At 38.8% G+C, this 23,722-nt stretch overlaps 2 protein-coding genes across 4 annotated transcripts in view; one reads left to right on the top strand and one right to left on the bottom strand.

Annotated features, from left to right (window-relative positions):
- UBAC2 (UBA domain containing 2) overlaps positions 1-23,722 on the top strand; it is an 89,356-nt gene that overhangs the window by 5,631 nt on the left and 60,003 nt on the right. For 2 of the 3 annotated variants that reach the window (XM_069007975.1, XM_069007967.1), the window contains exons 2-4: positions 3,584-3,711; positions 6,883-7,002; positions 7,441-7,547. In XM_069007975.1, the coding sequence (XP_068864076.1) occupies positions 3,584-3,711; positions 6,883-7,002; positions 7,441-7,547 (355 nt within the window). Of the gene's footprint in view, positions 1-639; positions 659-3,583; positions 3,712-6,882; positions 7,003-7,440; positions 7,548-23,722 lie in introns of those variants that run through there. The other variant, XM_069007985.1, reaches the window with a different exon arrangement.
- Positions 7,879-13,597, bottom strand: GPR18 (G protein-coupled receptor 18). The gene is made up of 2 exons (XM_069029426.1): positions 13,537-13,597; positions 7,879-10,173 (listed from the first exon to the last, which is right to left on the bottom strand). The coding sequence occupies exon 2, from the start codon at positions 10,127-10,129 to the stop codon at positions 9,164-9,166; it is 966 nt and encodes a 321-aa protein (XP_068885527.1). The 5' UTR covers positions 10,130-10,173; positions 13,537-13,597; the 3' UTR covers positions 7,879-9,163.

Below are 23,722 nucleotides of genomic sequence, written 5' to 3'. Positions count from 1 at the left end.
TACTATTACTGCCTATTGTTTGAAAGAAATGCCACTCAAGGAGTAATTTGGGATTTCAAATTTATTTCAAGTCCTTTGAAGACAGTATTTAATATATTTTAACTTTCAGGGTCAAAATTAATGTTTATCCTTTTATTCTTCTTTCTGTGTGTGGTATAAAAACACTGCGTTTTCTCATTCTTGTGCACATTTGCATTGGTGCTGCCAGCAGACTGGTAGGTTGGTGGTACATGTTTCCATCTCACACATGGTTGCACATTCATTGGATTAGAACTTTGCTTTCTAAATGTTACCTTTGCATTGTAAGTAAGGAACTTGACTTGGATGTCAGAATGCCCGATTGTGCGAAATCTGGGATTGTTAGTCATTTTTGGTCTGACATGGTTGAGACATTCCACAACAGTAGGAAGGTTGCTCCTTCCCTGCAGCCTCGCAGCAGTCCTTGAGAAGGATCTATATCCTGTTCAGGGATAAAGCAAACTGCTACACTGTGCAGTGCAACACTTGGAAAAAGATTTTCAGAGGATGCATTATTATATTTTTCAAGTTCAGCGGACAAGAATAAATTTCTCAACTATGATGACATTATGAGAAGCTGGAGAGTGGAAGTTTCCATTACTCACGTGATGTTCCCTGGGGGTGACTGTCAGATTCATGGGTTAGTTGCTTCTGTGGTTTTTCACTTGATGACGTGTCTAGTAATAAGTACTTTTCCTCTATATCAAGGTTTAAAGTGTCTAGGCTAAAAGCAGGTCTTAATAAAAATGTGTGTTCACACTTTTGGAGAAAACAGATAAGGTTCTGTTGGTTATTTTTGAATGCATTCAGATTAGGAATTAACTTGATAGGATAAAGTATTTCAAGTGTATATTACCTGTAATGTACAAATGATCTAATAATAAAAAATGCAGTAAAATCTACATTTAAATCTGTATAGAAAAACATAGTCACAGTGAGATATCTGGAGATTTTATTGTCATGGTTTTTTGTGGTAATGTGATCCTTATGTAAAAAATATTATAGGATTAATGAGTTCTTAAGAAAATTTCTTAAAATTAACGAAATAAAGTAAATGCATTTGATAGTAAAATAACAATTTTATCAGACTTTGTTTCAGAGATGTTTACTGTTGTGACTACTACAATTCTGCTGAATTAGGCTGTACTTTCAAATCAAAAATCTGTATCCTGATTATAAAATTGACCTTTTCACATTAAGAAATGTTAATTTAACTAAGTTAACTGAGGGAGTATTGCTTGAGGTTCCAAATGAACGTGTGTGCACATTGTCTGCATAGTAGCTTTCAGGAAGCTCCAGCTTCTTTTTTCCCCCAGTGTTCTACAGTACTCTGATGGCCTCAGATTGTTTTGAAAAGCCCAACTGAATCAGAAGAATGAATAATTTAAAAAATGGATGTCTAAAGAATATAGACTTTATTTTTGGAGAGCAAAAAAAAAACCCCAAAGAAAGATATTAGATTGAAAGGTGGACAGTTTTCTTGGATTAAAAAAAAGAATCAGCCAGACTTTCTGCCTGGGTGTCTCATACAATCATTAAAGTAGAATTTATATTCAGCAGAGTAACATCAACCTGTGTCAATCCAAGTCACTGCCTAATTTCTCTAAAAGAATAGTTCTTTAAGGCCATACTTGCTTAAATGGAAACTGCATGTTTAAGTAATGAACTCAAAAAGTATGGGTGTGGACTGAATTAGGAGTTTTAAGTACAAGTTTTCATTATAATCCACAAAGAAGATGTTTTCTTCACATGGTGAACATCAGAAGACTGCAGACTTCAAGGTGGTGAACAGCTAACAGTGCCTATCAAAGTCTTTCTTGATGTCATCAGTTAATACTTGGATGAGGATCATGCCTTAACTACGTAGCAAGAACCATATTTTCGATGGCAGTGGGATTGTGCCATAAGTAAAATCTTGTCCTGCATGCCTATTACCATCTGCTTTTTCTGGCAGTTTAATACCATCCCTGCCCGGCTCCGGGGGATCCCGCGTGCCCCCCACACGCACGGGTGGGTTCAGTGCTACAGTCGGTAGCAAGGAGTCGAGAAGGGCATTTGCGTGTGTTCCGCCAGGAGCATTCATTGCTGCTACCCTGGCGAAGGGTGCAGAGGCAAATACCAACTTGATCCCGAAGCTCACAGTTTTATCTGGGGGTGGGGAAAAGGCAGGACTAGGGAATGGGGACCAATGGGGAGCTCTGGGGGAGTGACGAGGGGTAGAGGCTGGCAGCCAAACGGGGAATTCAGACTGGGATAGATTAACAGAACAGAACAATGCGTCCTGGGAGAAGCCTTTTTGGTCACCCTAACATAAAGTGGTTCTTGTGGTACTAGGGACTTGTCTTACTGAAAACTCTCTGTCCCTTGTAATGTGTGTTCACCGGCCACCACAGCAGTTCACTGTTCTATTGTGCTGCAGATGTTGAAAAAATCATTCATGGTAGTCACTTTAACTGGACAGGTAGTAAATGTTTATTTTATTATGCTGTTTCATGCAGTTTTCTTCCTCCTGTGTTCCTGCTCTTTACTTCCATTAATACTTTTCAAGTAATCTCATTGCTCCTTTTATTATATTAAGAATGACAACAGAGCTACAGATTTTGTAATACCCTGCAGAAATAGTTGGCTGAAAAGGAATGGATTCTGTGCCATAGCTGAGGTGTTTGGAAAGGAAGTATATGTGATTCAGGTTGCATGTCTGAAAAGGAGAAAAGTCATAGAATAAATAATATTTCAGAGTCTCTGTATTGGCTTGAATTGTGCAAGAGTTTGTGTTTTATTGCATCAACTGCACCAACAGGTTAGGGTGAGTTGCTGGGTACACTACTGCTGGATGTTCTACTTGGCAATTTTTAGTAAATGTAAGATGTGTATTGCAGATTTCTCTATTCTTTGCTTGCTTTTTTCCGAGTGTCCTTTCTGAAAGTCATGCCCCTAGAAGGAAAGAAGTTCTGATTTCACAAACATCCTGATTCGACTAATTTCTTTATGAATAATTGTAATGATTGAATGGAAGGAAGATGAATATCATGTAAATCTTCCTTGAATGGTGGATCTAAGTGCAGTGGAAAGAAAGTCAATTTATTCAGGACATTTATTCAGCTGGTTCCTGCTTCATAGCCCCTAAGAAAAAGCTAATCTTAATCCCTAATGCAAAGGAGACAGAAGTATTTGTTTTAACTAGATGTGCATGTATATTTTGCTAGAAAAAAGAGTGCTGATTTTATTTCCTGAAATGTGATTGAGACTTAGCAGGGCAGCATAGGAGGACATGACCTCTATAGGTGCAGAGAACTTAGGTTTAATTGTAGCCAAACAATTTCATGAAACAATGTTGGAAACAAAATGTCTGGTTAATTTTTAACTGTCATTAATATCTCTAAACATTTCATTTGGTTAGTGTGTCCTTCCTATCTATATGCAAGTTTTTGAAAACTTGGGAAGTTGTTGAAAAAAATCAAGATGGTATCACTGCCATTATGTCTTCCAGTCAGCTGTTTAAATATGTCACTTCTTGAATGTGAAAGACTTTTCTCTAAAATGGTTTGTTTGTTTTGTCTTTAAGATAAAGCGCCTTTGTCAAAGAGTTTGTTACTAGTCCCAAGTGCCATCTCGATTCTATTGACTCTGCTCTTCCAACATTATCAGAAGTTCTTTGCGTATAACCTACAAGCTGTAAAAGAGGATTTTCAGGTAAGAGTCTGTTCACTTTGTGTGAAAAGAGACTGCAAACTGTGATCTTCCGTGCAATTTTCCCCCATAGTCTGTCTGTCCTCTGGTTCTTTCCCTTTGTTCTGTAAGAACAGGTAAAGAACTGCTGTAGACCAGCCTGTTCTTACCGTTTTTTATGCCACCCCAGTATGATACTTTTTGGAAAATGTGAGAAAAACTGATCTGAAACAATCAACATAGCTTTCCACTTCTTTGTCTTGTCTGGGAACTTACTTGGTTTTTGTAATTTTTTTTTCTTTCAGGCACTGGCATTTGGAAACTTGCTATGAATGAAGTGTGATTTAACCCATTTAATAATAATACAAGTATTTTGATATGACTGTCAGTATCTTATTGTGCTTAACTTTCGAGGCTGAGGAGGGCTATTTTGATTAGGCATGCTGATTAGAAATGATTTATTTTAACAATGGAGGCTATAACTTTCATTCTGTAACTTCTGTTGTAGTCAGTTGTGGAAAACTAAACTTTGCCTGTTGAATAGAACTGCTGCTTCTAATTTGAAAATTCCAGATGATGGGGGAGTTTGTCATGCTCTTCAGCAATCGGCTGAATTGGTTAATTTCTTATTCATTTCTGTTTCAAACTAAGATACTCTATCTTTTAGGTATTGTATCTTGTAAGGTTTTAAGTTTAATTAAGGATCCTGTAGTATCAGCTTTAAATGTTGAAATAATGCACTTAAAAGTGATTAGATAAGTTCTGTGGGTGTTTGTTTTGGGATGTTTTTAATTTTTGGAAGTGGCAAACTACTGCTCAATAAAGAAGGGTCAGCAAATGCCTCTGTGTTTATCATACACCACAGATTTTACAATTGCATCAAACAGAAGGTATGTAGTCAAAGTAATGTCTTTGAGGATATCAGTTGTAGCCTGTAAGCTTTAAAAGATTATTAGACCTAGCTAGTGATACTCTGTGCTATTGCACTTTCTCTAATCTTTCTTGTCAAGAACAAGAGCTTTATTGTAATAATAAATTACAACTCTGCAAGAGCACTACTCATATTTTCCAAGTGTTTTGCTGATGCTGTGCAGTGAAAATACATAAATTATGTCTGCATTTTAAAAATGTTATAATCATGTGTCTGGAGAGGGGAATGAAAAAGTCTGAGAAACTATTCAAGTTTTAAATGGGAATTGTGAGGGTTTGAGATTTGTTTGTTTGTTTTGCAATTTGTCTTTAGAAAAATCCTCCCTTTCCATATGCTTGATCTGCTGAAAAACAGTAGTGGCTGTGTTTTATTCAAAGAAATCATCTCTACTGTATCTTAACCATAAACACTTGCAAGTATCAGTAAAAGCTACAACACTTTTATTGTGGTGCTTTGGAGAATTTGTGAGTTTGGATTTTTTATTTCATGAGATTGTTCCACTTACTGCCATAGCCTTTGGAGTAAGCTATATACTATATCACTGAGTACCTCTGAGATCAGAGAAAGCAGATTGTTTAACTCCTGTCTGATGGTAATATCCAAATGAGAGCTCTTAAAAGAAAATTTGTTTAGAATAATTTCACCTGCAAGGATGTGTTTAATGGAAAGAATTTTTTCAAGGGCTGAACAAACATTTTGGATGTTGGATTTTAACGCTTCTTAAAGCTGGTAGAGAGCACAAGAATTAAAGTGAACAGTTGAAGAAGAGTACATTTGATTTGGAAGGCAAAATACGTGCTGTCTAAAACTAAAAGGTCGTTCTCTCCATACAAAGAACCCTCAAGAGCAGTGAAGATGCTGTGTGTGAAAGATCTTCATTTTATCATATCTATGTATTTTTTAAGCTGGCTAAAGCAAAGAGCAGTAAGGCTAGAAGCCTTTCATAGTCTGTGTGAGGGCTGTTCAGTTAGTGCATGTCCGGAAATACTCAGCTGCAAGGTCATAGCCCTGCCAGTCTCGACTTCAGGAGGGGTGGTACTCAGGCTAGGATCTAAAATTGGGCATGTTGACATGGGATAGTGAGAATGGTGAGTGAAATGGACTGGGGCCAGTACTGTTTAGTGTGTTCATTCATAACTTGGACAGCAGGACATGGCATTCTCTCAGCAAGCCTGTAGGTGATGTAAAACTGGGATTTGTAGTTGTTATACCTGTTAGTTCTGCAGCCATTTAGAGGGGGAGAAAAGGGTCAATAGGAACCTTAGTTCAGCAAAGGCAAGTGCAAACTCCTGCATCAGAGAGGGATAACATCATGCACCAGTACAAGCTGTGGGCTGAGCAGCTGGAAATCACTTTTACAGAAAAGGCCCTGAGGGTCCTGATGAAGGCTTAAGTTGAACATGAACCAGCAATGCAGCATTGTGACTAAGTGCCCAACAGCATCCTGGGCTGCATTAGGAAGAGCCTCACAAGGAGGTCTGGATGGTGACCATCTTTACTCAGTCTCAGTGAGACTACATCTGTCCCTTGTGCTGGGCTCCTGAGTACAAAATTGACCTTGATATGTTGCAGAGAGTCCAGTGGAGGGCCAGCAGGCTGATCAGGGGCTGGAGGATTTGGTGTATGAGGAGAGGCTGAGAGAGCTGGGGTTGTTTAGCCTGGAGAAGAGAAGATTTAGGGTAGATCTTACCAGTGTGTGTAAATACCTAATGTGAGGGAGCAAAAAAGACGGAGCCAGGCCCAGTGAAAGGACAAGAGGGAATGGGCATGAATTACTAGAAATTCCATTTAAAGAAAAAGGTTTTCACTGTGAGACTGGTGGAACAGAGGAGCAGTTTCCATCCTTAGAGGTGTTCAAGACTTACCTTGACATGGCCCTGAGCAAGCTGGTCAGATTAGACTTTCTTAGAACAGTTACACTGTACTAGTTTGTATCTAGAGGTTGCTTCAAAAATATTTTTTATAATTCTAAATTCACTAGGGTTGTGATTTACATTTTTATTTGTAAATGTAAAGGAACATGAAAGTGCATTTGAGTTAATTTCAATTGTTTATTTTAACAGTTAGACATCTGCCTTGAAAATATTTTAGTTTTAAAGAGACTTCTTGAACTCTCCACAATATTCTACTCTCTGTATTTCCCTCCTTAACTATGCTGCATTTCTGTTATCTGGCTTCAGTATTGCATTCCCTCTGAGCACAAATTCTGTAAAGAGTTTCCTTGAAGGAAGAGAGGCTTAACATGATGATCATTAACCTTCCAGATTTGGAGACTTGTATGTGGAAGAACAATATGTCTTGATTTGAAAGACACATTCTGCAGCAGTCTGCTCATTTACAACTTTAGAATATTTGAAAGAAGATATGGCAGCAGAAAATTTTCAGTAAGTTCCAGTTTTGAGGGATTTTTTTTAATAGAAACTTTTCTGTACAGTTTAGTTCTGTACTCTTAGATGAATACTGCAGTTTTATTTCTAGCATGTTGCATAGATATATATGTTAAAGGGTTTTAAAGATAATTTGGTTTTCATAAATTTAAATTTATATTGATAATATCTAGCAGTCAGTGGATTATTCTAATTACTGTTTGCAGCTATATCAGTTGTAAGGTATCAGACCCATGGAATTTAATTTTGGAAACAATCTTACACTTCATTCTTCAGTATCTAGACAAGTAGACCTAGAATTACATTGTGTTAAAGATTCAATTAGTCTTAATTGAACTAGTGTAGAGGTTTACTTATTTTTTCTTATATTTAGAGGTATATTAAAACCTTATTTACAAACTGTTGAATTGATTCAAATTAACCTTTTTTTTCCAGTCTTTTTTATTGGGCGCTTGGATGCTCTCAGCTTTGTTTGATCTTCTCCTTGTAGAAATCACTCAGTATATGTTTGGCATCACCATCAACAGCTTGCCTTCTGGTTTGTAAGTAGCTTCTAATGAATTGGTTATTTTAGATATAGTTTCAAGGGATTGTTTTCTGAAAATTTTATTTTAAAAAACCTTTCTTCATGTAACACTTCAAATTAAATTTAATCCTCTTTTGAACCAAAGTGTAAAGGTTCTTGGCACAACTATTATAATTTCAAACATTTATTTCTTAGCTATGATTTGTGTTTAATTTAGAATTTATCCATATAATGGTTAGTTTACAATATGTTAGTCTCATTTGCTCTATTGACGTGGTTGCAACATGCCCTGCAGTGCACAAATTATCGCTGTATTTGTTCAGTCTAAATTCTTTGGATCCGTTCAATTTGTAAAAACTAGAATCAGGTTGTGCTGATTTCTGTCCTAAATCAGAAAGGCAACAGAACTGTCAGTCCTATGCTTTATGTTCACTTTTAAAATGCATGTGCATTTCATACTGGTATTTTGTACGTTTTTCAAAAATTGAATGCTAGAGCTTGTTACTCCTTTTTGTGCTTTCAGCTGCAGTTCTTACAGCTTTAAAGGTGTTCAGTGGTTCACTTTTGCGTAACCTATGTTTGAGATTTCTGCACTTCATAAAAGATGTGCATGCTACAGTAGAACCACAGAGCTTGCAACCCTTGTGGTTAAGCTTCTGGCAGGTGAGATCATAGAGACTTGAGTTTCCATGTGTTGCGCACTCTGAGGTAATAATAAAAGCTCTTGGAGTAAGATTTTTAATATTAAACACCATATTAGACATTTTTGTATTTCTACTTTTGCAGAGCGTCTGTTGAAAGTATCTAAAGACTGATTTACAGTGGACAAAAAGCATATGTTTGGTACTATAAAGATACATTCTTTTGTAGTGTGTGAGTATTCAAAAGGAGTTGAAAGCTTGAATAGCTACTGCAGTTACTCATCATGTTTGTTACCTGGAGTTTGTTGCTAGGACATAGGCTGCCAATGTGTCTGGAGAAATTAATATCTTCATATGTTTAAAAATATACTTTGTGCAAAAGTAAGGTGTAATAAATGTGCACATCATACCCACAGGTAAGGTAATGAACTCTTTGACCATTGTACCCTTTGATGGTATTTTTATGACTGCAGAATATAGTCAGTTACAAAGAAATCTGCATCAAAGAAGTTTTTAATTAAGTGCAGTATGAATTTTCCCTACATATGCCTTCTCATTAAGTCATGATGACATTGATCTTGAGAGAATGAAGTTAATTTTAGAAGTGTGGGATATACAGTAGTTTCAGGAGCATTTGATTATGCAAATATAAAAAATTAATATATACGTTGCATCATAATTCTTCAGCGTTGTCTACTTTATTATATTAATAGTCACTTTCATGTCTGACAACATTCACAGTCTTTTGAGGTGATAAAAGCATTGGAAAGTTTAACACTGATGCTGGGTTTTAGTTCATTTCAGGTGAAACAATAAAAGATGTTGAGCAAGTAAAAGAGGTGCAATTATTATTCTGCTTCTGTCATAATTACATTGGAACAAATACATCTGTTACTTTTGGTTACAGAAAATTCTGTGTAGCCAAGTGCTAGAATTTGGAAAAGAAATCACTTGTTTACATTGTAGAAGTCCCCTGACATTTTTTCTCTTTTTATATCACTTCACTGTTCATGTTATTGAGTGATCTCACACTTCCAGTTCGAAAACTTTTCCGGCGCACACTTCGAAGGTAATTGCGATAAAGGATTACACTGATGACTCTTGCCTGGAATTGTTTGGAAACGATGTAGTACAGTATAACATCCAAGCAGGTACTGAGATTCATGAGAAAGGTGGTAAAGGCTGCCCAGGGATTGTAAATTGTATTTTCATCTTGCAACATCAGGAAGGCAAAGCAAATGTGGAAGGGTACAAAGCAGATGAGTACCTGAGCAATCAGAGTAACTATAATTCTTATGGATCTCTCCTTGGCCTTAGGTTTCAATTTGGAAGTCTTGCCGTGAATAAAATTGTAAATAATGACTAGGTAACACCCCATCATGATAAACAAGGGGATCAAAAAGAAAAAAATCAAGCGACAAAAGTTCAATGCATTTACTTCCTTTAAATGGATGATATCAAGCATTTTCATGCAGGTGGTAAAATTTGAGGCTTGGTCTGGATCAGATCGTAGAAACAGCAGTGGGGACGTTGTTGAGAGGGTCATTATCCAGATTCCAGTGCAAGCCAGCACAGCTTTTTTTGTATTTTTTAGTTCTTTGACATGTTTGGGCTGGACAATAGCCATAAATCTGTCTACGCTGATAAAAGTGAGCAGCCACAGAGCAATGGCTGGATAAAATACAGTGAAAGCACTGATGATCCGACAGAATGTATCTCCAAAAGACCACGTTTCTGTCCCATGGTAGATTATCCGAAAAGGCAAGGAAAATATAAAAAATAGGTCAAGTAATGCGACATTCATCATATATACAGTTATGGTGGTTCTCTTCTTGGTAGTGCAGCTGAACACCCATAGCGCAGTGGCATTCACCAACAATCCCACTGTGAACACAAAACTGTAGAAGACCAGTGATGCAATCCTGTATTCTTCTGGGTGGGGATTTTCAGGCATCATAATTTAATTGAATTTAGGAATAGTTGTTGCACTCCATAAATACCCTAAAATTAGATAAAATATGGGAAGTTATTCTCAGTCAAATAAAATCTATCTTTAAAAACAAACAGGAAGATTGTTTTACGATAGTGTTTAGTGATGAGACTGTATTGTTTAGCTCTGAAATGTGCTAGCTGTGTTGCTTTTTCTGACTGCAAATACATTATCATCCTCTGAGGGAAATATATATTGTCAGACTTGTGAAAATAGTATTCATAAGCATGTTTTAATAAAATATTGTAATTACTTAAGGCGCTTTTTTATATAAGGAATCAAAAAGTCAAGATTGACACTTCAATTGTGTGTCAGTCACTGATTATTAGATTGAAACAGTTCTATTTGAGCTGTGAGAGCTACTTTCTAAAGAAAATATTTCTTCCAAGTTGTTCCTGTTAAAAAATTCTTGACTAAAGCTAGTTATGAATAGAAACAAGTGAGCATGGCATGGAGTATTGGCATTTGGATATGCAAAGAGTATTGATTTTGCATTTTATTTGTGTAGGAGCTACTTAACTCCCAAAAGAACAGGTGCTTACTCATAAGACACTAAAAAACTGGTTTACTAGCTACATAGCTTCTAATACAGTGTTTAATCCCAGTGCATTAGAACCACCCACCCAACATACGAATGAGATGAATAGATTAATAGACTTCCTGTTTAAAAAAGTAAAAAGATGGGAAGCAGCACAGTCTCCAGCCAGGCCATATGGGAACAGTATTTGTTTGGGGGAGAAGTTCCTGGCTGGTAGCCAGCTGCCCCAGGGCACAGTTGTGTTTCTTCTTCCAGCTTCTTGGTCATAGGAGCTGGACATGTGAAACATCACTGTGCAGGTTGAGGTGATGGGAGCTGAAGGAGAGGATCCCTGGAGCCTGTGAGGATGGCAGACCTTACCTTGTGTTTGCATGAGTGCTTTGTTTAACCCTCACCCCTAGCACTTTCCTGGCTCTGGCTGTGGTCACAGTTTCATGACTTTATGTGGGAGGGTTCCTCTTGTCTGGCCTTTTACCCATTCCTGTGGCAGCTTTGTGAAGAGGAGGAGGAACAAGTTAGTTGTTTGTCTGATTTTCCCACTTGTGACAAGCAGCCAAGGAACTTCTGCAGTATCGGATTAGGCACCAGAACTGTTCTCAAGAGCAGAAGGGTGCATAGTTCCTGTGAGTTTTATCTCCAGAAGTGAAGAATGCATTAAAAAAAGGTTTATTGTTACTGCCCATCTGCTTAATGCTTTCTCTGTAATGTTACCAAATACTTTCTCGGTGCTATAGGAATGCATAGGGATATGGACCAGTGTTTATTATGGCATCCTGGTTTGACACTGGCAAATAGCAGCTGCTTTTGACAAGAGTGCCCATAGAGTAACTAACTTAAATATGACCTGTTAAATCTTTATATACGTTAGTATCTGCCTTGAAATATGAAATTTAGGCTGCTAATTTTCTTACAATTCTCCAGTTTACAGATATATAAAAATGTTGTGCATAGAAATATCTAACCCTTAACTTCAAGGTTGTTTTTTCAGCTGTACAAAACAGAAAAGGTATTTTCTGCTCAGATGAGGACATTACAACATACAATAGAATTTATGTTTTGTATGGGAAAAGCAATGCATGTAATGCAAAAAAGAGGTTTGGAGGGCATCTGTATAAATGCCTCTAAAATTCCTCATTGTGCGAAGAACTCTAAAAATAAGAAGAACAAAAGAATTAAAGAATGCTAGCAAACCTTATTGAAAGTTAGATGGCATATGCTTAAAAATTTTGAGCACATGCTAGCAATATAGTTGAAATATTATCTGGCACGCTGTTCCACTTTCACTACTGTTGCACAAAATTGTCCAAATGTTGCTTAATACACACCTCCCCCCTGCCCTTGCACGTTGTAAGTGGGTTTTTTTCTCTTTAGTTCTGTTTTCTTTTTCTCTCTTGCTAGTGATTGTGTATGACATAGTGCAGGACTACCAAGCTCCATATCCTGAGTGATTTAGCAGGTGAATTGAGTAGTAATGTATAAAAGAGGTAGAAGAATTCACTTGAATATTAAGAAACATCATGGATTTTAGTTTTGATTTTGCGTTTCTCTCCTTTGGACTTGCAGTGACTGTAATTGTTTCTGGTCAGGTCATGTTTTCGAAATAACCAGTAGGCTGATGTTGATGGGAAGAGAGGAAGCTGAATCTGGTGTGATCTTCTTTCAGGAAAACCAGGGGTTCCATGCCTTATTTGCTGGTTATTTCAAGTTTGTGACAGTTTTGAGATATATCAAAGAATGGACCTGCTGTAACAAAAAGGGTTTGTTGGGTTTGTTTGGGTTTTTTTCTGGTTGGTTGTTGGAGACTCTTATTTGTGTCAAAGCAACAGTGGGTTGTTTCCCAACTTTGTGAGCTTAAATGCATGCCAGTTAATTTTTAAGAACCTAAAATGTAACATTTATGTAGGTAAGAAATACTGAGATTTTAAAAAAGCATGAGTTACCTGTCTGCATTTATACACAATTGGAGATATTTTGCTTTTTCATCGGTACTTGTCTGCATGGAGCTCAGGCTGAAACCTCCCAGGTCAGCCCAAGCAGATCTTTGGGTGTCTCTGGGTGGATGGTTTTGCCCTAGTTGCCATTTTTCATAATGATAACGTTTACTTACTGGTATTGATTAAAGCACTTGCTGAAGAGCCCCTGAAGACACTGGTTTCTGGAAGGCTTGTCTGTGTTAATTCTGAATGATTCCTCTGTGTTTGTCTGTATGTTATATCAGTCTTTTAATTTTGTAATGATAACTGACATTCTGAATGTCTGATGTGAATTGGGAAGGCCAGCTAGGTGCCGTGTACAAGAACAAGACTTTCACAGCAAAATCACAATTAAATCTTTTCCTCCAGATTCTTACTGCAAGTTAGGTAACAGTGGTTCCATTAAAGGACCATGCATGTATCTCTGTTCCCAGTCCCCCTTTTTACTTTGTCTGTCCCTTATGTTTGCTTGCATTTCCCCAAGGAGAACACGACTTTCAGTGAGGCAGAGAGAGACCAAGCAACACTCTTCTCCTGGTTTTAGTTTCATGAAAACAAACATTTTTCTTTTAGTATAAAATGTACTTACCAATGTTTTCATTTATTGCATATTTTTAAAATTTTTGTTAAAATCCTAAACAACAGTATTTATGGTACTATGCTTTTACAAATGCAGTCATTTTTCTTTAAATGTTGTGTATAGAATGATGCTGATGTTTTGAAAGTGCACTAAAGAATTAAATATCTTTTCATTAGTTCTAGAGTTAATTCCCATGTTTAACTTCTGAACAACGAAGTCTCTTAACAACGTGTATAAACATCCAAGTTACTTTGTTAGCACAGCATAAGGGATTGTTACTCACCTTTTGTGCACTACAGAGTTTCTTCAGAGATGCTTCTTTCATGGCCCCAAATCTGTAGAAGATTTAGACTTCCTCTTCTTTGCTCAGCTTCACTTAACTAAAATAACTCCTCTTCACAGGCAGGAAACAATGACGTAATCTCGCTAGTTCTGAGCTATTTTATTGGTCATACTTAAAAGTTACTGTTTCATGTAGGTGCAATGTCTGTGAACTGGTATTTCTATTACCTTCCAACAGTCAAACTTTTTAAATATTTCCAGTGTGGTCAGGCCAGGCTGTTGTACTACATATCTTTTTAAAACACTCTTTTAAGTGTTTGTGGTATAATGAAAGTATATTTTAGGTTAAGGTTTCCATGAAAAGGTATCTGCAAGAATACACATCTTGGTTATGCATAAGTTTCTAATAAGCACAATGTAAATGTATTTTCAGTAGAGCATAGTCTGGTGGATTTTTTGTGGAAATCCCCATTTTATTTATATTGCCTTGGATAGTAGTCAGTCTGAAAGTGACAGAAATTCACTGCATTTGAAATGAGAAGTTTGATTCACTTGAATACACAACTTTGTTTATGCCTGTACTTAAAACATTTTATTAACACAGGAACAATATTTCTATATATTATTTGCTGTCTAAAAAAATAACATGCTTATTCAAGAGCTTTGCTGAAAAATGATGTATTAAGAGAGGTTTTAGCCTGTATAAAAATGGAATAAAATCTCTCAGCTGTGTCACTGCAACAGATGTCTTAGGTGGGATGGGAGCATTCACAAAGGATTATAGGTGAAGAAGACTAACTTCCTATGTTTCCTCTTTGTCAACTTGAAAAAAGATCCACCCTTTAGAAAAGCCATTCAGAGAAGGAGTTCATTCCATATTCTCTGTAGAGCACTTGCTGCTTCAGGTCTCTGACTGGCAGTCTTTGGGACGTGGGAGCAGAGAGCTCTGTGTTGAGCAGGGGAGCAGTTACATTTCAGTCTCCACCTGACATGTCATCAAGAATTTGCCAGGATGTGCAGCTGGTGCCAGAAGCAACAAAGTCCTGCAGTCCAGAAATAGCCAGAATGAGGTTTGTTTGTGGGAACATCTTTCTTCACTGACCGTAAAACTAATGTAGGTAGGTGATCCTCATTTAGTGCTCAAGATAACTTCTGTGAAAAAAAGCCCCTCTCTCCTGGAGTCATGTAGTTTATCTCAGCTAAATGTGTTTGTGTTAGCGTGTGGGTGTCTGCATAGGTCAGTGTGATGGGTAAAGTAATCACAGGGAGGGACCTGGCTATGATTTTTGGTGTGTAGATTACCTTTAAATATTTGGTTTTTTCCTGTTTAGGTGAACTAATATGAAACTTGGTTTTTTGTGATCATTCCAAAGGCCTCTTAAATGCAATGAGCTGCAAATCTTACCCAGACCACCCTATAGAAATATGAATCTATTTAAAAGTGCTTAATATTTTAGGATTAAGGATTATCTTGAAAGGACTAACCAGTGTTGAAAATTCTTCAGTGGCTTTAGCATTAGTAAAGCAACTCCAGAGCATGCTACAGCAGAACAAAGCACTTGTTTTCAACTGTTCCGAAATTCAGTGCCATATGTGTATCTTTTGGAAGAGAAGAACTGGACTTTTGAACTCCCCTAGCCAGGAGTACTTTGTTTTGGGAAAAAATACAGAAGTGTCAGGCACCTTCCAGGCTGAACTGCACTGTGAATATACCAAAACAGGCAAGTGGACAGTCAGTGCCTCCCTTAGCTAAAGAGGAAGTACAAAAGTGATTCTGGGTTTAAATGGAAAGCAGGCAGATGTTGAGCTTGGGGTCAGGGAAGCCATATGCTGTGAGTTGTCTCTTGGCTTGTTGTGTTCTTCAGGGAGGGTGGGAAGTGTGACCTTTTATAGCTGTGTCTCATTTTGTCTGGTGGGTGGCTGATGTTCTGACCCTGCAGGGGAGGTCATGCCTTTTGAGGGCAGCTGCAATCAAGTCCCACTGTTTAGACAGGTGGATATCAGCGGCCCAGTTGAGGATGCTGGCAGGTTAGCCACCCATCTGGTTTGCTGCAGCATAGACATGTTGGTCTGTGTTCTGCTTTCACTCAGGCTTTTCACAGCCTTCCTGGTGGAGAAGAGGGAGCCAAACCTCTCTGCTGCTTGTAGGCTGGGAGGCCTTCCCCCTAGGTGTGGAGGGATAGCTCTGTCTGGCAGCAGTAGGCTGAAAAGAGGTGTTTGCTGTACCAGCAATTGCATACTCCTTGTCTAGGTGCTCAGGCTGGCTGCAGCTGCAGGGTGATAAGCATATGGAGGTGAACACCCAAATCAAAAGTTGCACTGCCTGTGGTTTGCAAGAGGCAGTGGGCTGCTCTGCTGCGTTGCATTCCCCTGTTGCTTTGGTTTCTGCTGTAGGAAGCACCTGGCTGTATTTTTGTTTCCTTTGCTGTTTTATCAGCTAGAAATGAGTGCCTTGCACTGGTTTCCCTCAGATGGGTGAGTACTTCCTCTGCTCCATCTTTTACTGAATTAAATACCCACTTCCGTCTGGGTCTTCTTTTGGTATTCTAAAGTTCGAGCAATAGACAAGGTAATTTTAGTTGCATTCTGTTGTGCTAAAGCTGGTTTTAAGTAGTTAAAAGCTAAGCCAATGTATTTCCTGTCTGAGGATAAGGCAGAGTGCATGTGGTCTATTATGGTGCCTTCACTAACTGGCAGTAAGCCTCAGAAGAAATGGGTTTGATCACTTGCAACAACCTCAAAGTGCAGCACTGAAGAGATTGCCTTCATGCTGTTGCTTTTGCAGAATTAATGTACTGCTGGGTCTTTCAGCAGTTTAGTGATGGTACAGAAAAGTATGTTTTGCTTGCTCACTTACTGTGTAATGTAAGCTTTGTCCAGCTGATACAGAGAAGTTCTGCACACAGTGAGACAGAAGGATTACCCTCTGCCTCAGTTTGGTAGGGAGCAGGCTTGAGCTCATGTTCTTCTCCTTTCAAACTTTCCACCTTTTGAATCTATTGAAAATAAAGCACTGAAGCTTCTTGCATGGTTCATTGCACCAGTGGTGCAGGAAGCAACTCTCCCATGTCAGTTTCTTAACTTACTGGTTTGCTGTTGTGGGTGAGTTCACATGCAGTTTTGGGTTACTGTTCTCAACCTTGATGAAGACTGGCTTCATTTTTTATTCCTATCTTGTGTTCACCATAGTGAATGTTTAAGAATAAACTACTGGTTAAAAGTTGTCATGGCACTAAATGCATAAAGTTATTGTGGTTGTTTCTGGTTTTTCCATGTGTGTGTTACTCAGAGGCTGTGTCACGGCATAGCTGTCCCTCCTCTCCCAGTCCTCTGTCTGAGTGGGTATAAATGCAATGTGCAGCAGAGCTGAAGGAATGGGAAAGGGAGCAGCTTAAGAGAACTGCAGCCTAGTTAGCTGTACCTGACATGTCTTATTTACTATCACATTTTGCTTTCTCTTCCCTGTTTTGCTAGAACATGGTATGGTTTGAGGAAGGAGCTCCTGTATTTTCCCCTTTAAAAAAAAATTGAATATTCCATGCTTCTCCGGGGTTCATTTGGGGTTTTTTTCCACCCCTCCACCCTTCCCCCCTCCCCCCTGCACCTTTTCTTGTACAGCCAGGACACACCCTGTCACTAAATAGCCTAAAAATAGACAGTGCATCTGGCCTGTAGTTCATCTATTTATCCCTGTCAGCATCTGAAAAGAAAAATACTTCTGGAATTAATTAAAATGAAAGTGGTGTCTCCGAGATGCCTATAACAGTGGGGTAGTGGACTAGAGACAGTGGTCTTTTACACCCCAGCAATCTCAGCATGTCCATAGTCTAATATTAGCTCATGGCAAATACCAACACAGCTCCATGCTTCTTGATGAACGCATGTTGCCTTTGGCAGATTTCTTAAACTGTTGGGTCTCTTCTGCCTTCTTGTGTTACATTGTGTTGGGAAGCAGCTTTTTAAATTCAAATACACGTTTTTCATGACAGATATTTCATAGTTTATTAAAACCTGTATGAATACTCAAGTTTTTTATTTTCTTTTTTTAAATCTGCATTGTCAGGAACTATGAAATGAGTTAGTTGTTCTATTTTGGAAGTATCCAGGAGAGTGTTTTCAATACTCTTTCCTTGCTATGTGTGTGGTATGTGATGTTCTTACTATTAAACTGCTCTTAAAGGTCTCAGGTGCATAGAAGTATTGTTCTGAAACTTGATATACCTCCCAGGAATAGAATTAATGTTTCAAAAGAAATGTCTTTATTTGGAGCTGCATGTACTCAGATTCCTTTGATGAAGTAAAGTGCAGAAATTGGGAGAGTTGTTTTGACTCCTCCAGAGTTCAGGAGTTTGGACAAGCTCTCTCCGTTACTAGGCCGAGTATATGTTATCAAAAATTAAACAATTAAAAATTGCTACCTAGGCTTTAGCAGACCAGTGAAGTGTTTAATCGAAAGTACATGAAGTGAGAGTGGGCTGTGTGAATTAGAGTAAGCACTTCAAATTCAAGGGTGCCTTACTGTGTTTTGCCCAGCCCTGGCAAGTAGCTTGCTTTGCTGAAGTGACAGTCTTCTAATGCTGTTCTGCCTGTGCCACCTGTCCCTGGCGCAGATGAACAAGCAGCAATGTTGTTGGGGTTGTGAAACTTGGTGTGCTGTGGTGGAGTTGAGGTGACACGAGAGGGAGCATCAGGATGATAAAGGGGCTGGCATAATCCAGACTGGGACAGAGCAGCCCGGTGCCTGCTGCACAGCAGTGAATCTGGTTCATTGGGAACTCTGCTGGGCAGGTTTCCTTGGTGTGTAGGCTCAGCACTGTCCTTGGAGGGAAATGAAAGAGCAGCTGAGCGTGAGCATGCTCGGTGCATCGGAGCACCGGGACAAGGCCAGCTGGTGCTCTGAGCTGGCTCAGGTGGACAGCAGAGCTGGCTGCAAGCAGGTGGTTTCAGAGTCACTGTCTTTTCAGGTATGGAGCCGCGTCCAGTCAGAGGACTCAACCAACTGATCAACTACAAAAATTGTATCTATTCTACACACACACACATATGCACTTTAAAGGGAAGGAGCTGAAAATCATGAGCTTTATCACTACAAGAGGCCTAGGAGAGTAAGCCAGGGCATAAATTTGAAGTTCAATAATTTAAGCAGCTGTTTTCCTTATGTAGACATTGTGTTGGTAAAGGTGGCTTTAAGATAGGATCGACCAGTGAAACTGAACAGGGACTTGTGTACTCTGTGTTCTCTGCCACTTTCGTCCTTTGCCTACAAATCATACTGCCTGTCAGTGCTTTTTTATTTTTGTCCTGGAACATCTGGGACATTGCCTTCATTTGCTTGTAACAGAGCCCTGTGTTGTGTGATGATGTGGGCCACCAAATTCATATCACTTACCCAAACAGCAGAAATGAGAGGGCATGCAAAGCTTGTTTTGGACAAGCAGCAGTGAGAGAAGAAAAGGCAGTAAAGGTGGCAGGATGTTGGACATCTCTGTATTCCTTCTACTTTCGAATTTGACGGCATATGGAGGCAACCATAAGAACTATACCAGTGGCCCATGGCTCACAGCACTCATTACTGTCTAGATAGCATCATTTATTTCCAGGATGATGGGGCCTAACCTGTCACAGCTGTTGAGCGACTGATTGGCACAGTGTCTTGTAGTAGTGATCCTGGATCTGGCTTCTCTTTACTGCCAGACAGTTCCTGGGCCAGTGCTTCTACTGCCTGGTGCTAAGATCTCTTACACTGGAAAATGGGGTTTAACCTCTAATAAGAAACAGTTTGGTGAAATGGTTTTGACCTCTGCTGTGGTGAGGATTAATTACTGCATCAATGCTGCCATCTGCGGATCTTTAGCAAGCATAGCAACACATTTTGGAACAGCAGAAAACAGGTATGATGGGTTCATTCCTTTATACACCTGCGCTACTTAGCCAGGTTTTCAGGAAAACTGATTATAAAGAGTGAAAGCCACTTTGTCTCTCCTATGGAAGGAGAGGCATGGAAGCTGTGAGGCATGCCACGTGGCAGGGAAGCTGCAATTGTTCCTGTAGTTGTGGAACTGCGAATTCTGTTATTGCTCAAATAGTTACATTTCATACAGGTCTCCCCTTTGCATTTCTGTTTGTACATTAAGATACAATTCTGAGGATGAGTTGTAAGCAAAGACTTTCTTACTTTGCATGGCCTGAATTTACCCTGAAAAACTGAAGAATTAGAAGACACCTAGTGGAGGAATAGAAGAAAGACTGGCAACAACATTTACCATTCTTTTTGCTTTTCTATGTAGCACAAGGATAGAAACTAATATTAGAAATTAAGCAACTCTGTGTTTTTTAAGCCACCCGCTTCCTGATTTTGTTGTTTTATTTGTCTGATATGTCTTTATCAAAATAAGACACAACAGCAACAAGTTTCTTTGCACAGCATTCCGTTTTCAGGAGTGTTCTAAAAGTCTTATGATTAAATTATTTCACAAGAATAAAAAATGCCCTCTTTCCTATGTGGGAATAGGGGCCTCCTTTTTAGCTTAGTAGTTGACCCTTGAAAGTTATTTTCAGTCCATGTGGGCATGATCAAGTTTTCTTTCTGTCTTTACTGGCAGCTTGGGGTTTTTTTTTCCCCTCTTCTCTTCCTCTTTCCGGAGTTAGGAACACCTTGTTTGTTCCTCACGTTCAACTGTAGTAAAGAAAGACAGGGATGTGGAAGTCCCTTTGGAATTTAAAAGGAAATCCTGCATCTAATTGTAGATATCTGTGCCAAACAATTCTGTACAAGTTATCATTTCAGCTATTGTTTGCAAATTGGCTTACTGCAGTGCCTATGTCATTTGATCTGAAGGGAGACAAGCTTAAAGGAGTCATTGCATCCTAGAAACATCAGTTGTCTCCTATCTGTAGAAGTTCTGCTACAAGCATAGATTGCTATATTTTTGTTTTAAGGATCTGATATCCTTTCATATAAGGGATATTCTCCTTCATCACAGAATGAACTGCTTCCATTCCAGTGATGTTCTATGTATCTCTTCCCTCTCCCTGAATTTGTAGGGCAGTTAATTATTTGATTGCAGTGGAGGAAGAAGGAAGAAAAATGAATGAATAATTCTTCAGAGCAGATGGAGACATTGTTAGTGTGCAGAGAGACTCTGCCTGTTGTAGCCTTTTGCAAAATAGAGTGGTGGTATGATTGCTCTCTTAGGCCAGACAAGGAGGGTAATGAAGTAACTTCACAAAGGAGGTCTTGCAGTGACTGATGCTTTAAAGAAACCCCTCTTGATTTATCAAAGTAATGAACAGAAATTGATTCAGTAAGTTCGGTGGTATAGTCTAAGAAGGCACAGTTGTATGACTGAGACTTTAAAAAACAACAGAAGGCAGTGTGTACAGTTAGTAAAAAAAGTAATGCAGTTGTTTTGCTAGAGAATTAAGATATTAAATTGTCTCTTTTTCAGAGTTAAATGACTTTGAAGACTTGCTGTACAAGTAACAAGACCTTTTAAAATTTCCTCTTTGCTTTTATTTTATGCTTACTGAATACTCTCCTTTTGTTTAGTCATCACTTTTCTTCAAATACCTTGGTCTGTAGCTGAGAAAAAGGGTTATATGGTGGTCTTAATGGGGAAGTATGTTTTGCAAAGAAATCACTTCTCTGCTGCAGCTTTTCTATTTTGTTTCTGTTTTATCATGAACAAGCTAAAGGGTTTCCTGCCAGCAATTTGTGCCTTACTATACTTACTCATTGGAAAAGTTGAACTACAGCCTTGAATCACAAGGAGGTGTGAATGACCAAAAGGCCCCAAAATGGTGGGAAGCACTTTATTGTTCATATATTGTAAAATAAGCCAAACTGTGTGAATAAGATAAACATTAAAACCTCCCTTTACTAGTCTTCAGCCTTTGAAGATATGTTATGATGTCTGTTACAATATCCTCATCATAATGTGGTTAGAAGAAATTTAATTTTTTTTACCAAGAATACAAAAGTAGTTAAAAAAATGGCTCAGCCAAAAAATAACACAATTTTTACCAATAATATTTACTGTGGAAGAAGACTGAGGAGTAGTCAATAACTCAACTTTTCTACAGAATTATGCTTAAAATCTTGAACAGGGGATATATGAGTCACCTTCTGTATTTAGCTCCAACTTATTGTCTCTACCATGAAAATAGGTCATAATAAATGAGGTAAAAATAGGTTGGGTGTTTTGCCACGCAGGTCAACATTAATTGCCATCCTTTGGCTCCACTCTGCCCAAGCATTATACTAAATACAGATCCTGATAAGATCATTTAATGCTTGTATCAGCAGGGAGCTGGGAGTGAAGACCCTCTTCAGCCCATCACATATTGAGGTGTGTTCTTGGATTACTGAGTTGTGGACTGGGTGATGTGGGCCATTTGTGGGATCAGTAGGGTACAGAGAAGTAGGGTTTCTGTGCTGGAATGTTGGAGCCCATAGTGCAGTGGAGGATCAGATGTCAGGAGCTGGTAGGAAAGGCTGCAGCTCTCATTCACGTGTGGTGCCCACCTCTCCCTCCTCAGCACAGGCAGCTATCATGTAGCCAGACTTGTCCATGCAAAGGGTTCTGGGAGACTGATGCTACCCAGTGTGCCTCTCTGGACTTCCTTTACTCTGGAAACATTAAACGGGTGAAGTTATGGGAGCCATAAGTTCAGGTAGGATCTGCATACTTTGAAAATATTTCTCAGGTGGAGTAAGAATGGCTGTGAAACTAATAATCTTGAAAAGCAAGTCAATGAAATCATAACACTTGAAATTCAGGTGTGTAACATGCCGGGGTCTTGGATTACTATTAATCAAATGTGTTTTCTCTAAGGCAAGAAGTTTGCAGAATAAAAAAAAAATATATATATATTAGATCTAGAGTTAAAAGCTAATCTCCATTACAAGTTGGACCATTCCCAGTATAAGGTTCCACTTTTGAGGTTATATGTGTCTGAAGGGCCTCTTGAAGTAGGTGCTTACCTTAAATGAAGTTGCCCACTCTTCTTGATTCAGTAGAGTGCCTCACAAATGGCAGCTTACTAGAGTAGGTGTCAAGATCCTTAAGATCTGCTAGACAGCTCTCTTTAGATTCAGAAAGATTATAAAAGGCTCGGCTGCCCCCATAGAAGCATGAGTTTGTTTCCAGTCTATTCCTGTCCAGGCTTGGAGGGCAGGCACTTCACTCAGGCTGGGTGTGTACCCTCATGTCCCTCTGTGAGTACCTTCAGTGAGCCCCTTGGCAGTGTGTCCATATGGGATGCTTTGCTCACTGCTTGCCTTGCACATGGGCATAGTTTGAGAGCGTGTACAGTAGTGGTAAAACCAGTTCCCATAGGATTATAGCCTATTGTCATCATTACCAGGTATTTAGTCACAGATTTCTATGGCCTAAATCAGGAACCTCCTCTGACATCTTTTGAGGGACAGAGACCTTGGGTCTTCAGTTTCCCTATCTTTATATCAGCTAGGCAGCAGCTTCAGGCTAAGTGGTCCTTTTGTCCATGCAGGTTCAGCTTAGTCAAAGCTGACAGTACCATGGTGTATTACACAGACATGGAGGGTGGCACATCACCCTCCTGCTTAGGTTAGGAATGTCGATCATTTGGTGGAACTGACTTTATGTATTGTACAAATTATTGAGTGGGATTTTGAGTGCTTAAGTCAGGCGAGTCATGAGCAGGAAATCTGAGATGGTTTCTCAGAGCTATTTTAAAAATGTTTTCCCCTGTTCTGAAACCAGTCAGATGTGTGGACACCTTTTCCAGTTTTCTGACAATACAGAGAGATTGGTCAGGATGTAGATGAGTTAGTTGTGACGACAGCATTCCATCTGAGAAGGAGCTTTTGTTCAAGACTGTCTCAGCTAACAGTGCAGTCACACCACATCTACTTCTTTGCTTTTCTCGTTTCTTTCTGGCCTGGGGATAGCTTTTGGGCTTGGTAAAGCATATCCACTAAATCCTTAAGTGAGAAACAGTCAGTCAGTAAGAAGCACTTACTCCCTTGCAGTTCTTAAATGAGCTGATTTCCTGTTGGTATGAGACAAAATACCTTTCTCATTTTTAAAACTTTTGTTCAGTTTTTTACATTTTTACTTGTGTGTCTTGTACACTTAAGAAAATAAAATCAGTTCCATGAAGGGATACTCAGCAGTAATCTCTGTGCTATTCTGTGGAGAGCTTTT

This window comes from Aphelocoma coerulescens, chromosome 1 (assembly GCF_041296385.1).
Source record: "Aphelocoma coerulescens isolate FSJ_1873_10779 chromosome 1, UR_Acoe_1.0, whole genome shotgun sequence".
NCBI lineage: Eukaryota > Metazoa > Chordata > Aves > Passeriformes > Corvidae > Aphelocoma > Aphelocoma coerulescens.
Note: the sequence above shows the minus strand (reverse complement) of the source record. Positions and strands in the feature narration are given on the sequence as shown.

What these genes read in the sequence shown, in the direction of transcription:
- GPR18 (XM_069029426.1), bottom strand. Translation starts at nt 10,129, where the DNA reads ATGATGCCTGAAAATCCCCACCCAGAAGAATACAGGATTGCATCACTG.